We start from the raw sequence: 16,586 nt of genomic DNA, 5'->3' as shown, positions 1-16,586 counted from the left end.
AATAACAATCACAATAATAATAATAAAATTAATAATAATAACATTAACAACAATAATAACATACTTCAAAATTTAAATTAATTATTCCTAAATATACGGAAAAATAAAAAAAAAAATTGAAGAGGAGTTGCCCAGATCTGGGCGACTCCTCTTCAATTTTTTTTTTCAATATCATAATTTCAAAACAATATATAAAACTTACTAAAAAAAAATAAATACACATTACAACATACAAAGTTACACTAATAATTTATAAAACAAAACATGAACATATATTTAATAAAAAAAAAATAACAATCACAATAATAATAATAACATTAACATATATTTAATAACAAAAAAAATAACAATCACAATAATAATAATAAAATTAATAATAATAACATTAACAACAATAATAACATACTTCAAAATTTAAATTAATTATTTCTAAATATACGGAAAAATTAAAAAAAAAATTGAAGAGGAGTCGCCCAGATCTGGGCGACTCATAGTTTTATTTTTTTTTTCTTTTGCAACTAATTAAATTAAAAATAACTTACCTCGATTAATAATTTGCGGATTGAAGTTAATTTTTGCTCCGAAATTTAGCTTTTGTAAGTTGATTTTTAGTTGTAGTGAGAATAACTTTAGTTGGAGTGTGGTATATATAGAAAATTTTAACTTTAATGGCAATATTGTTATTTTTTGAAAATCTAAGGGCAAAAAGTTTGCCTACAGAATAAATTTATACCATATAATCAAATTTATCATGCCATATAATCAAATTACCTCATGTAAAATTATGACATTTGACAAAGTTTTAAAGAACTATTATTTGTCATTTTACAATTTTTTTCCCCTCAATTTTACAATTTTTTTAGTAGTACTTATGATGATGCTTTCTAAATGATAGTAAAATACTTATTTGTTCTAATCAAATTACACTTTTCATTCTAATACAAGATTATTTAATGAAAACAATATTAATTGACTAAAATGAAAATTATACATCCATAAGGTCTTTCAAGAAAAAGTTTTTATTTGGCGTATTATATTATTTGTAAGAAAAAGTGATAGAATACTAAATTAGAAAAAATATATATTCATGTTTATTGGAAATACGTGATGTAATTTAGCTGTCTAATCTTTGCCGTATTATAACATTATTATTTATTTTAGTCAAATAAATGCATTTTAATATTGACCATTTTATTTATTTTTCTAAATTAAAATTGACCTAATATTAAAAAAATTTAGTCAATGTTGAGGTGCTCATCTTATACGAATAATAAATATAATTTCAACAATAATGTTTATTGGAAATACGTGATGTAATTTAGCTGTCTAATGTCTTGTACATTGCTTGGCCACATGAACCTACATGTGGTTGATGAGATAAAGCCACATAAATTTTTCTGTCTTACTTGATTACTATTAATAACTAATGATGATTAATATTCTTAAACAATTTATAATTACTTAATAATACTTTTTGATTTGATAGATGCAACATTTCTTCTTTAAACACGATCTAATCGAATTCTAATACAGAAATTTGATAATAATTAATAATTATTAATTAATAATTAATTAATTTTGTTGGCCGTAATTTAGAATGGATCTCAAAAGGACATTGGGATGAGAATGATCCATAATATTTTTGTTAAAAAAATTATATTTGAAATTAAACTATCAATTAAGACGAATTTAAGTTTATATATATTAAATAACTAGTAGACTTGCTATTTATTATATATATATTTTTTATTTTAGGGTAGACCGAGGAAAAGTGTATCAGAATTGGATGAAAATCGAACTTATAATATTTATTAAAAAGAGTATTTACTCTCTAAATAAGATAAAATTCAATTCTCACGTACTATTTGTTATAGATAATATAGATTACTTTGGAGGGTAAATTAATATTTATTGACATTGATCACCTATTTGATAATCAGTCAAATATTATATGCATATTTAATTAATAATTGGAGCTAGAATTAATTTTGATTGTAAGGAAACATGGAAAGAAAAATCAGTGAAAATTTGATGACAGTGACTATGAGTCAATGAACACTGTCGATGACTAAGAATTAAAATGCATAATTAGTTTTTAATTTCATTATCCCAACTTACTTCCTCTTGTATTTCAATTTGACCAATAATTTTCTTATTTAGTTTTAATTTGACTTTCCTATTTATAATGAAGAAAAAACAGATAAAATTTTAAAACCAAAATGTAAAAAGTTAGATGATCTTAATTAGCATGTCATTTTATGGCATTGTTAGAACTAAGATCAAAAGTGTACAGACTATTGTTAAGTCATTCATTATTATTGGCTTCTTATAAATACACCAATTTAATTTGATTTTTGTGATATATATTTTCTATATAATATATTACTATTAAATATTTACATTAGAATATATATTATCTAAGATGAAAAATATTTGATATTAGTTATTGACTATCTAAAATATTTTATTACAATCCCCCATTCCACTGAAAATGTTCTATTTACTTTTTGACACTATTTACTTATTTCTCTTAATTTATATTTTATTCTTAATCTATAAATTAAAACATAATCAAGTGAGATCTTATTTGATTCATCTCAATACAAAGATTAGTAATATCCATTTTTTATAATATTTCATTATGTATAGTAAGAGAAATTAAAAATGAAATAAGTGCAATAAAATGAGACATTGTTCAATGGAATAGAGGTAGTAATATATATTGATTTAAATATTATTATACTTATGATTTAATTATCATATATATGATCATATATATATGACGATGACCCAACATAAAATGGGTGCTTTGGCACATTCTTGAAGGTTATTAAAACATTAAAAGATGAAATGACCATAACTGTAACACCCCGATATTTTCCGATATATTAAATGATTTGCTAGTAATATTATTATTATTATTATTTTTTTAGAAGAATATATTATTTATTAAATTATATTAAATTATTTATTTTGTTAGTAGGTTAGATCATGAGACTTCAACCTTTAAGGCAATTAAAACCATTTTAAGTCCAAACCTTTTTCCTAATCTATATTTAATTTAAAAAAAAAAAAAAAAAAATTAAAGTGGGAAGGTGATTGGATTTGGCCAGCCATATGGAGAATTAAGAAAATTAAGAAGGATTAGTAACTTCTTAGGAAGATTGAAAGATCAAGGAATTATTGCCTTTCATAAGTATTGCCTTAATTTTCCTTAATTGCCTTATTTATCTAATCTCTTAATTTTCATTACATCTTTTCATTCCAAGCCATTGCAAGTAAGAAAAACACTCCCTAAACCCTCAAATGACCATAACTTTGTGCTCAAGACTAAAAATAGGGTAGTATTTTATTTTTGAATTACATGGAGAGTGAAATCACATTTCATTTTTGTTAAAAACAAGTGTTTTATGTATACATGGTTATTGTCTTTTAAAAAAATGCATTAATTTGATAATATTTTTAATTTATATATTACAAATTTTTTTCTAGACATTATTAGTTGATAATACAGAAGTTATGATACATATTTTTTATAGAGGAAGTAATTTATTATGAGGGGTGTGAATTGAATTTTATTTCAATTGAAACATGTATCATTTTTCAAAGGTAAATCCATTAACTTGATTCTCATATAACGTCTTAAATTTTCAGCCTATCTTATATTAGGAGGGGATATGAGTAATCAAAACTCTTGTAAGAGACCGTTTCTCAAAGAGATAACCTTAAAAGCTTAATTTCTTATTTTCTCCTTAATTTGTATTAAATGGACTATTTAGTCTAAATATGTAATGCGTCTTTTAAAGAGACTGTCTCTCACAACAATTTGTGATGAGTAATTAATATATTTAGTTATTGATTTCTTGAACTATTTGATGAGAAGTCAAATATATATATACTATGTGCATATTTGGAATAAATATTGAGAAATAATCTTTATAGTTAGGAAATTTAAAAAGAAAAATCAGTGGAAATTTAATGCCAATGACTAATTGACTACGACTCAACTAACACTAACTGATAAGTGATGATTAATATGAGTGGTAATAAATTATTAGTTCTTATTTTCAAGGCAACTTACCTCCTCTTATATAATTTTATTTGACCAATTTTCTTTTAGATAATTTGACTTTCTTATTAATAAAGAAGAATAAAAACAGGTGGAGCAATAAACATGTAAGATTTTTAGAGTACATATACAGTTAAATGATCATAACATGTACTTCTTCTATTATTTTGAGTTTGTTATAAAATTGGACAAAGTTTTTATTAAAATCGTTTTATCGTGAGACAACTTAATATGGGCTGATTTAATATTTAGTTAAAAAAAAAAACTAGAAAAAAAATACTACTTTCTTTTACTTAATTCTTATTTTAAAAAAGACATTAATTGGGCTGCTAATAAACCTGTTTTATGATGAGACGATTTCATACAAGATATTTTACTAATAGTGATATTTCTCTTCGCAACATACATTCTGCTTTTTCATTTTAATTTGCTATTAAAAGTGAACATTGTGTGGCATTAGTGCATTACAAATAGAATTTCAGAAGGAAAAATTATAGATTGTGTGAATGCAAATTTTAGTAAGACAATTTAGGGAAGGATGATGTAACTTCTTGTACTTTTTTTTTTAAATGCTTTTATGATATATTTAGTCCTTATATAAAAAAACAAACTTGGATTATTATAAATAATTATAAGGAAAATAAAATACGTTCCTGTATATAAAGAACGAATAAGAGGACTAGATTTTATAACGATTATTAAATATTGACTTAATAATGAATATTAACTTAATAGTTATAGTTAATATTGATTTATTATAGGACTAGAAATTATAATTAATTTGATAATTAATATTATTATTTTTATAATATTTAACAATTATATTTATTTAATATATTATAATTAATATCATTATTTTGATAATCAATTTAATATATAGATTTAATATAATTAACAATACAAAATATAAAAATTATTATATATTTTTGTATATAAGATCATCATATATGACCAAGACTGAAACATAATCATATGGGTGATATTAAGATATTATTAGAGGTTGAAATTTCAAAAGACGAAAGACCACAATTTTGCACTCAAGATTCTGACCAAAGCGATTTTCTTAAAATCGGTTGATTTTTCTAAATGGAAAGAAAATTATATTTTGAAATATTTATATGATGGGAAAGATTTATTTCATTACTGTTTAAAATGTCTTTCTTGTTTCTTGAGGTAAAGGTGTGGTTTTGATTTTCATCTCGTTTTTTTCTAGTTTTTCTGGCCTACTTTGTAATAAAATAAATCCTCTCACCTTAGTTTTAATATATTAGTCTAATTCATTGCAATTATTTTTTTTTTCTTTTTATTTGTCTACTTTAAATTTTTCAACTTAAGAAACGAATTTAAATTAAGTTTTTAAAATATATATTAAAGATAGAATATATTCATATGAGATTTATTAGATTTGTTTTGATGTAATGTTTTTTAATATATATTTTTGACAATTTTTTAATGTTATATATTTCGAGATATTGAAACTCATTTTGTTTTGAATTGCATATAAAAAATAATATGAACAAACAAAAAGAAACCATGGGGAGTATTTTCTTAAAGAGGAAACAAATCATCTACATACGTAATAGATTTCCCTTCAACGGAATTCAAATTTGCTTAGATTACTGTTAGGTTTGAATTTTTAGTTAGGTGCATGTTAAACCCAAATAGGACTAGGTTAGTGTACAAATTAAACTAGGATTAGGAACTAGCTCTCATAACTGATTAAAAACAAATTCACACACATCGTAAAAATTTTTTTTTTTAAAAGATGACTCTAATATTTTTTTTGTTCAAAAAGAAAAATTATTAGAGTCATAATTTTTTTTCAAAATTTTAATATTAAACCATTATTTATTTGATCCGTTGAAAATAAATTTATTATTTATTAAAAAAATAATCTATTAGCTACATATCGTATTTTAATTTGTAAGTCAATCAACTAAAAATAAACAATAAGTATGTTTATTTTCAGCAATTATACCTAATAGTTAAGTTTTTCTAATAATAAACAATATGTAAATTTATTTTTAGTATATCGTGTTAAAATTGTATAATATTGATATTTTTTATTTATATTTATTATTCTTGATTTGTGAATGAAATTTGAGTAAACATGTAGTAGCTCAAAAGGTTAAAGTGTGAACAGAGTATATAAGAAAATTAGTGAATCATTCAAGTAAACTTCATATGTAAACGGTTCGTCTAATAACTATCCTTTAAAGCATACTAGTATTTTCTAGGTGAGAAGTCCTGTGGCACTTTATATCGTTGAATGATCCATCAAACCTATTGCTTCGACTATTCCGAGTTTTGATTATCGCTTTTTAATTGGTCTTAAAAATATTATTTTTTTAATAATTTATAATTTTTTCCTAAAATTTTCTCTAATAAAAAATTAACTAACTATTAATTTTTACCAAATACTAACAACTAACTTAAATAGTTGACTTATCAGTTAATATTTTCAATTGGTCAAACCAGCCAACAACTTCAATAAATAACAATTTATTAAACATATCCTTAGTTTAGAGCGAATAATATGACTCAGTACATCTATAAGCTAGTGAAGAAACAATTGAGGAGCTAGCAATGCACAAAATAATATTGTGCTTTTAGTTCATAGTAGACTTATATGCATAATACACAGATGTTCAGGTGGTATTATGCTTGTGTTTGCCTATGCTATGACTCGAGTGGTTTAATTAAAAGCTTTATTAATAATGAATTATGCAACATATAATATAGAAAATGAACAAATATAAAAATGAGTGTTCGACCTACTCTATAGTACATTCAAGAATTCATCACTGACATGTCCATTAGAGAAACATAAAACCTGAGAGTATGGATAATTCACATTAATTAAGGTGAAATTTATATCTGAACTTATCTAGATCATGACATGACTTGCGTCATTTAATAAAAAAATCTATCAATATTATATTGTGTAATATATTAAAAAAAAATAACAAAGTAGAATTATATTCTATATGCATATAGAGATAAGTGTTTGGTCCATTTTATATAAATATTCTTAAGTTGTTCTTTTTCCGTTACCATTATACTTGTTTGTGACAAACTGATAGTAATATTAATTTTTCGATTATACATATCAGTGCAAGTGCAACTATTTCAAACCGAAGTTAATATACTTGATATGTACTACATGATAAAAACATGAAATATGGAACAAATAATACACATAAGAAACAGTCCTTTTGATTGGTTGAATTTTCAAAGACATTTTAGGTTCAGACTCGGTGGGTTGTGAATAAGCCTACATATCATAATGTTTTTTTTTACTGAAATTTCCATCTTAAGTTGTGTTTGGTACCATCTTCAAAAAAATGTGTGGAAAATGTGATATACAAATAAAAAGAAGGAAGATGAACCAGCCACATAATACTGTGCTGAAACTTCCCTTACAGAAAAGTTGTGGGTCCAATAAGACCCATTTTATAAATGCTTAAATCATATTTGGTCATGTACTTTACCAAACAATTTACTCAAATATTTTTTTCCTTCAAAACTTCTCACCTACCAAACCCAACCCAAACCTAGTGGGCTCAGGCGGGCCCCTTGTTCAATTTTTTTAGAATTGAGTTATCATATGACTCGTCTTTGTTTGACTACAAAAAAGTGAAGGAAATCACATATAAGTCATACTTCAACAACCCTTCAATCCCACTTACTTACCCCTTCATTTCCTAGTAGCCTAGTAGTGTGTTTGGGCTCCGTTTTTCATTCTTTTCATTTTCCACCCTACGATGATCTAACTCACTAATCAACGGTCATCCTTTCCCCCAACCAACCCCTCCATTCTCTATTGTTTTCTTAATAAAACAAGGTGTTTGACAACGACTATAGCTGATAGCTGATTAACATGACTAATTTAACCAATTAATTTGTTACTTGATTTTACTAATTGATTTTGAACACGCTGGTGGAAATATATTGGGTCAACCCAATATGGTCTCACCGTGAAATGGTTTCACCGTGAAATCATCTCATTTGAGAATTTGGGGCACAAACTGTTATATGAGACGAATTCATCGTGAGATGCACCTTCTACATGGGTTCAATAGCCCAACTAATACAAATTATTAACATATAAACTTCTTGTTTCAAGCTCATCTCACTAACAAATGGTTTCTAAGAAGAGTAGCCCTACTTCTTACTGTTTCAAATATCAACCTAAATTTTTAGGCTCTAATGGAGTTCGCACTTTAACATAGTATTAGAATTCTTAATTATAAATAAGTAATTTCACTTATAACTCGAAAAAAATACAAGTGAGATGCAACTTCTTGCTAGTGGCAATGTTTGATCCTTAACATCTTATGTGAAAGGTGACCACCTAATCAACTCAACTAATATTTGTTTTTTTATTTTCTATTGCAGTACTATTAAATTTTTGGCATATTTTATGTATCATTAGTTACTTGCCTACCCAAACAACCTGTTACATCTACCCTTGCCAATATCAGACATGAAAATTAGCATTGATCTCTATTCCATTAACACTTTTGAGTTAACAAGCTTTCACAATACTAATATAAATTATAACGAAAACTTAAAAATTAAAAATCTCACTTTTAATCTATCCGATAATAAAAACTCATCTTTTAATTAATACATAAATATCTCACCTTTATATCATTTGTTCATTTAAAATAATTTTCGATAACTTTGTATGTTAAAATAAGTTCTTGTGACTCGCAATTGATGCATATATACGTCGTGAAATAATAAAAAAGAGTTATAGATATAAATATAAAGCTAAAAGATGCAATGCAATAACAAACAACAAAAAGAGTTATGGATGTAACTATAAAGCTTAAAGATCCAATGCAATAACAAACGACCAAAAGTACTTCAAATGAACAAATAATATAAAGTTGAATTATTTATATATTGATCAAAAAATTGTAATTTTTTATTATCCTAAATGTAAGATTTTTAAGTTTCAATTTTCAATAAAAAAATCTTAGAGTTTCAACCATCCACAAAAATTCTAAAAATTTTAGTTGATGTGGTTTTTTAACAATTAGAAGTATTTTTATAATACAAGTACTTTTTTTAATCTAAATGATAAACAAAAAAAAAAAAAAAAAATGATTGGAGGCCTTGTTGTGTAATCAGCCCACCACTCTCCTTACCTACCACACCCAACACCTTCATCTTCCAATTCTATTTAAAGCCCAACCTCCTTTCTCTCTCCTCCTCAGCTAAACCAACAAATTACACTTAACCAAAAAAAAAACTCTTCTCCTCAATTTCCCCCATTTCTCTTTCCATTCCTCCATTAAAACAACCTTAAATCTTCAACAATGGAGAACTACCAAAATGGATCATCCGAAACAGGTATTTGCATCGCCAAACGCACCAAATACGACGATCCATTAAACTGGGGGAAAGCAGCCGAGTCAGTCACCGGTAGCCATCTCGATGAGGTCAAGAAAATGATCGAGGAATACCGTAAGCCGGCTATTCGGCTCGGCGGGGAGAGTTTGACTGTAGCTCAAGTAGCCGCTGTTGCTGGCGCCGATAATGCTTCGGTAGAGCTTGCCGAATCGGCTCGTGCCGGAGTGAAAGCTAGCAGCGATTGGGTGATGGAAAGCATGAACAAAGGAACTGATAGTTATGGTGTTACCACTGGTTTTGGTGCTACTTCTCATCGGAGAACTAAACAAGGTGGTGCACTTCAAAATGAGCTTATTAGGTAAACAAACTTTCCTAAATTATACATTTCCGTCTCTAGTTTTAAGATCTTATAATTATTGTGTGTTAATTTTAAATTATTTCTTAATTTTTCGTATATTAAGCTGATGATAGTATAGTTGTACTAGTATATTGAGGTCCTTTCATTTACTATAACATTTTACACATGTTAAAAACACTCTTAATTTTACATAAAATTTGAATAAAATTACAATTTATGCAATTAAAAATAATGTTAAAAAAATGTAGCAATTTTTAGTAGCATAGGATTTTGATTAGGTAGCACGGATCAATGATATTCAATATGAATGTTGTGGGACCCAATATTCTAATATGGATCATGCAAAAACGGTGAATTTTTTTTTTTTGGAATTTTAGTGTTTTTTATGTCTTTATTTATGAATTTTAAGTTCCAGTTATCGAGAAGATGAAAAGTGTTGCATTAATTACTCAAAAATAATTATTGATATTAAAGCAGTAAATAGAATTAGACCAGAAATACAGACGGATAATGTATAATTAAGTGTTATTACCCACCTTTCCGTACTAATAAATTTATTTTTTTATATTTCAGTTTATCTTAATGAATTTTTTAATTTCTATTTTTGGACATTTATACTCCTTATATTTACTCATTTATTATTAAATTCTAAATAAGTCCACCACTTTAATCCACGAAATTCAATGCCTTAATCTCTATGCAAAAAATGGGACAAATACATTGGCAGTTGTACGATAAATGAGATTAGAGTAAAATAGTTAATTAGCTGAACCATCATTTTCAAGAAGAATAGTAGATCCAAATTTCATGAATAATAATACACATTTATGCTATTCAAATTGCGGAAAAGACTAAAAATACCCCATCAGCACAAATCGAGGGAGACGTGAGTTGTAGTATGTAATTTATTAAAAAATATCACTAATAATGCATGTCTAAATTAAAATAATAATATATTTCGCTATTTTCATTACATTTTCTTCAAAATCAAATTGATTAAATCAGAATTATTTGATAAAAAATCCTAAGATTAATAATCGAATTGATTTAAAACACGTGTAAAGTCAAATGTCGGAGACATCATATATTAGTATTTAAATGATATATTAGTATAAATAATGAAACAATATTATAGAATGATTTGATGAACGCGTCGTATAATGAACTGTAAGAAGCCATGTGCCAGTTATAGTTCGATTATGGCGTTGACATATTTTGCTAATCATGCTGAGGAATCTGTTCATTGTGCGGTGCCACCGCTTTTTTTTTTTTTTTTTTTCTTAGTGCTTAGCCTCGAATAGTATTGGACTAAGTCTAAATATTAATATGTGTGACAGTCGGATGCACAAAGCGAGTATTAATAGTCAAATAGTATTTAAGAAATTTTTAAACAATTAGATGGTATATATAGCGTAATAATCAAATATTATCTTTGGTGAAATTTTTAGGTGTGGACAAAAGTTATTAAATTTATTTGGAAAAATACATTATATGATAGTTAACCCAAAATAGTATTTCTATTAGATTAGATTAACATCAAATTTGTGAATGACTTTTCATAATTATGTATTTGAAAGTTAGTTGAAGGTCCTAATAGTAGGTTGTTTAGCTAAATATTAGCTTAAAATGGCATGGCTCAAAATGTTTAATACTAGAACTTACACAAATTTATGCATATGGGATGTCCCTCAAAGTTTGGAAAAACCACAACCTCAAAAAGTTTGAATTATAACTAACTTTTCTCCCTACCAATTAGGCACTAAAACATACGGCTCTTATATGGAAATACAAATCTATCAATTATATGTTTTGTTTTGAATACTCCTAACTCAAAATAAATTTTAAGAAAAATTTGGCTATAATCTAAATATTGTAAAATAAATTTTTAATGCAAAATATAAAAAACTGGTGTTAAATTTAGAAAATTTTATTTGAAAATGACTCATGAATTTAGGAGTATTAGATATTGATGCGTAACATAGTCCTTACAATTTTCACCAAACTTGTAGAGAAAAAATCTAGTGAATTGGGTGTTGTGAGGTGTACCTACTTCAAGGCAGACAATATTGCCACTCTTGGGGAGAAGTTGACAAAAGCTTTTGGTGAACCATCCCTTTTATAGTATAGATAGGAGTATAAAACTTGCCTACTAGGATTACTAGACTTGTTGGAACAATTAAGTGGGTTGGTTTATATTCAGTCGAGTTTTAAACAAAACAGATTAAGGATTCATTTTTATCTTATTTGTATCACTATAAAATATATAAAAAATTAAAAAAAAATTTAGATTAATTCTTATAATAGTGAGACTACAGAGTTTTTCAGTCTTAATTGTAAAATGTTAATTCAAAATTTAAAAATTAATGGAAAAATATACTATGAAAATTAAAAATTTATCAAAATATAAAAGCGGTCTATTTTCATAATATAAAAGCGGACTAAATTGATCAGTTCTCAATATGATGAAAATATGATGAAACTTAGTCGGATCAAAATTAACATGTCTACTCCTAAACCACTTAGAGGAAGCTGAAATTGACCAAATAGATTTCATTGTCATGGACAACTTGGAACGTTGTTATCGTGCAAAGTTGTCTCTACTCTTCAATTGGATAGAGATTTTGTCTTATTATACATTAACCTTTTATTTTTAATTGGTTCTGTGTTTATCAACTAATTCTCCACCGACGCTAAACCAAAAGAAATGGGTTGGTGGCCTCTTCAATGAGCATTACTATCATCCACAAAGTTGGGGTAGTTAGAATTTTAACAATTACACTTTTTCTTAGTTAATTAGATGTTAAATGTCATGATCATCTATGACTATTTAAAGCTTGAATTTGTTTTTTGATTTTAATTATTGATAACGAATAACAAATATAATAACAATAATGTCAAAGTCTTAATCATAGCAGATTGATGTAATTTTAATTGTCGAAGAACGAAGCTTGATAGTATAACTAATAATACTAATCGGTAATTAATTGACACTGAAACAGATTTTTGAACGCTGGAATTTTCGGCAATGGAACCGAATCAAGCCACACATTGCCTCACACCGCAACTAGGGCAGCCATGCTTGTGAGAATCAACACCCTTCTCCAAGGTTACTCGGGCATCCGCTTTGAAATCTTGGAAGCCATCACCAACTTACTCAACCACAATGTCACTCCTTGCCTTCCCCTTCGCGGAACTATAACTGCCTCCGGGGATCTTGTCCCTCTTTCCTACATTGCTGGGCTATTAACAGGCCGACCAAACTCCAAGGCCGTGGGCCCTAATGGAGAAGTCCTTAACGCGGAACAGGCATTTAAGTCTGCCCAAATCAGCTCAGGTTTCTTTGAACTTCAACCCAAGGAAGGTCTTGCTCTTGTTAATGGTACTGCCGTAGGATCAGGGATGGCATCCATGGTTTTGTTTGAAGCGAACATTCTGGCTGTTCTATCAGAGGTAATATCAGCTATTTTTGCCGAAGTTATGAATGGGAAACCCGAGTTTACAGATCACTTGACTCACAAATTGAAGCATCACCCTGGACAAATTGAGGCTGCTGCCATCATGGAGCACATCTTAGATGGTAGCTCATACATGAAGGCTGCTAAGGCTTTACATGAGATGGACCCACTACAGAAGCCTAAGCAAGACAGATATGCTCTCAGGACATCACCCCAATGGTTGGGCCCACAAATTGAAGTCATCCGTTGGGCCACAAAGTCCATCGAGCGTGAGATCAACTCTGTTAATGACAACCCTCTTATTGATGTGTCCCGAAACAAGGCGTTGCACGGTGGAAACTTCCAGGGTACTCCTATTGGTGTGTCGATGGACAATGCAAGATTGGCTCTTGCAGCTATTGGTAAATTGTTGTTTGCGCAATTTTCAGAATTGGTTAATGACTTCTACAACAACGGGCTTCCGTCAAACCTTACAGCAAGCAGGGACCCCAGCTTGGACTACGGTTTCAAGGGGGCCGAGATTGCAATGGCTTCTTACTGTTCCGAGCTTCAGTTCTTGGGTAACCCGGTTACAACTCATGTCCAAAGTGCCGAGCAGCACAACCAGGATGTTAACTCCCTTGGGCTCATTTCAGCTCGTAAGACTGCTGAGGCCGTGGACATCTTGAAGCTCATGTCATCCACCTTCCTTGTGGCGCTATGCCAGGCTATTGATTTGAGACACTTGGAGGAAAACATCAAGCATTCAGTGAAGAACACCGTCAGCCAGGTATGCAGACGGGTATTGATCACAGGGGCCAACGGTGAACTTCACCCAGGAAGATTCTGCGAGAAGGAGCTCATCAGAGTAGTCGAGAGAGAACACGTGTTTGCTTATGCAGATGATCCTTGCAGCGGAACTTATCCCTTGATGCAAAAGCTCCGTCAAGTCCTGGTTGATCAGGCTTTGGCTAATGGCGACAGCGAGAAAAATGCCAGCACTTCAATCTTCCAAAAGATTGGAGCCTTCGAGGAGGAGCTCAAGGCACGGCTTCCTAAAGAAGTAGAGGCAGCACGAGCAGCATATGATAATGGTAACCCTGCTATCCCAAACAGGATTAAGGAATGCCGGTCTTATCCCTTATACAAGTTCGTTAGAGAGGAGCTTCAGACCACCTTACTGACCGGAGAGAAAGTGAAGTCTCCCGGAGAAGAATGCGACAAAGTATTCACTGCACTATGCCAAGGAAAGATCATTGATCCTCTTTTGGATTGTCTCAAGGAGTGGAATGGAGCTCCTTTGCCTATCTGTTAATAAAACCCCCAAAAGGGGTCGCGTTTTCACTATCATGTTAATCATGTATCTGCTTCATTTTGTTAAAATCTAATGTTCAAAAATTTATTTTGTCTTGTGAGGATTATTAGGGTAAACAACTTTTTTTTTCATCCCCTTTTATGTAATGTCAATGTAATCATTATCACATATTAATTACTTTTTTTTTTTTGAGCAAATCACATATTAATTACTTATCCCTTAAGAACTTACAAATTGGGTTGTTAAATCCCAGGAGATAAAGATTTCAACTCTTTCTTTTGGAATAGTACTGTTTTCTGATGAATACTCCTTAACATTTGGGTACTTTGACATTTAAACAATATAATGGTACTTCTATATTCTAAATCTAAACCACTAAAAATCATGTTGAGGAATAAGGAATCGTCATGAATCAAATCTCTTTTTGTACAAAATCTTTAAAATAAGAGTTAAAGCTAAAATCAATATGCATGAATTTCAAATTCATGTGGAGACTAGAGCAAAAATAAGTTCAGCCAAGTAAATTCAAGTCCAGTTGGCAAAAAGTATAGCTAAATAAAAGTAGTTTGATTAAGTAAAAATAAGTATAAAATTTAGTAATATAAGCTCATTTTAATAAAAATAAATTCAATTCAATAAAAATAAGTTTATTCGGCAAAATAAGTTTAGTTCGACAAAAATGGATTCAGCTAAGCAATACCAAGAGTAATGGAACATTAGTTCTCGCTTTTAATAACATCTGCACATTTTACACTTTTTTTCTCTAATTCATCAAACAACTAGCTTTTTTTACATAACCCCAATACCATTAAATTACTCTCATCCAAGGTGAGGTTTGAAAGAGTCATATTTATGCAATTTTACTCTTGTTAATGATTTATTAATAAAGAAATTATTTCTGATTGGTCCATTGTAATACCCCTGAATTTCCGACCCCTTGTACAAAACAAAAACCTTAAAGGGCGGGAGGAAATTCGAGTGTTACATTAAAATAAAATAATAATAAACTTTTAAAATGTCAGTGGAAAATTCGACAACATCTCTCCTAAAAATCGAACATGTGGTAGAACAATTAGCACAATAAAAACATTAAACATAATCTAAGGCATCATTGCCTTTAAAATCTCACACCACGACAGAATGATTTGTCGCCGGCTTCTCAAGTCAACATGCCAAGCATGGATCGTGGTTCCAGTGTCGACGCTTGCGTTTTAAAGTGACTTAACTCCTTAAAACCATACAGAGTTATAAACTACGCAGCGGAAATACAAATATACAAGGGAGGACACAAGGCCTCATAACAAAACATATACAATCAAAGTTTACAAAAGATAACAAGAGCTACAAAATCGAAAGATAATGGTATGACACAGGTTATGCTTCGCCCTCATCACTCTCCTCAATGCAATGCAATGCAAAAGAAGCTCCAAGACCAACGTGCCATAGCAGAACAATCATAGAAGGTCATCAACAATCAAACATAAACACAAACACGTATACGTCAGTAACTAGCATCAAATATAATAAGGCCAACTACTAGGTAACATTATGTTATACAACATAAGATGATTTCATAAGACACAAGCACAGATAGTAACCGTATATCGTCCACTTATACTTCTTGATCTCATTACGTCCTATTTAACCCGAACCATGTGTTCTTGGGTAGAATGCAGGTCTTCACGCTCCTCTTTTCAAAACATAAACTCTTGCAAAACACGCTTAGTATCAACTTGACCAAGGCATTAACAGAATACCTAACACATGACTTTATAGAGCTTGTCTATCTTAAGGTAAGTGTGATCATAGTCTGTAATATCCTTGAGGTAACTTAACTTAGGCACACTTCATACTAGCACAAACTATTCTATCAAGTAGTAGATATTCTATCAATGAGTAAACGTTCTATCAATGTGTAAGTTTTCTATCAAAGAATGAACCTCCTATCATTAAATAACTTTCGATCAATGAATAAACTTTTTATTAGTGGATCTTTTCTCTACTTGCTAGCATAGTGACACGGCCAAGGGCGTTATCGGCCATCCGGCG

At 29.1% G+C, this 16,586-nt stretch overlaps 1 protein-coding gene across 1 annotated transcript; it reads left to right on the top strand.

Annotated features, from left to right (window-relative positions):
• Positions 1-9,183: 9,183 nt before the first annotated feature.
• On the top strand, positions 9,184-14,726 carry LOC130812846 (phenylalanine ammonia-lyase). The gene is made up of 2 exons (XM_057678458.1): positions 9,184-9,788; positions 12,788-14,726. The coding sequence occupies exons 1-2, from the start codon at positions 9,397-9,399 to the stop codon at positions 14,535-14,537; spliced, it is 2,142 nt and encodes a 713-aa protein (XP_057534441.1). The 5' UTR covers positions 9,184-9,396; the 3' UTR covers positions 14,538-14,726.
• The last annotated feature ends 1,860 nt before the right edge of the window (positions 14,727-16,586 follow it).

Source organism: Amaranthus tricolor, chromosome 5 (assembly GCF_026212465.1).
Source record: "Amaranthus tricolor cultivar Red isolate AtriRed21 chromosome 5, ASM2621246v1, whole genome shotgun sequence".
Lineage (NCBI taxonomy): Eukaryota > Viridiplantae > Streptophyta > Magnoliopsida > Caryophyllales > Amaranthaceae > Amaranthus > Amaranthus tricolor.
This window is presented reverse-complemented; position numbering and strand designations above follow the sequence as displayed.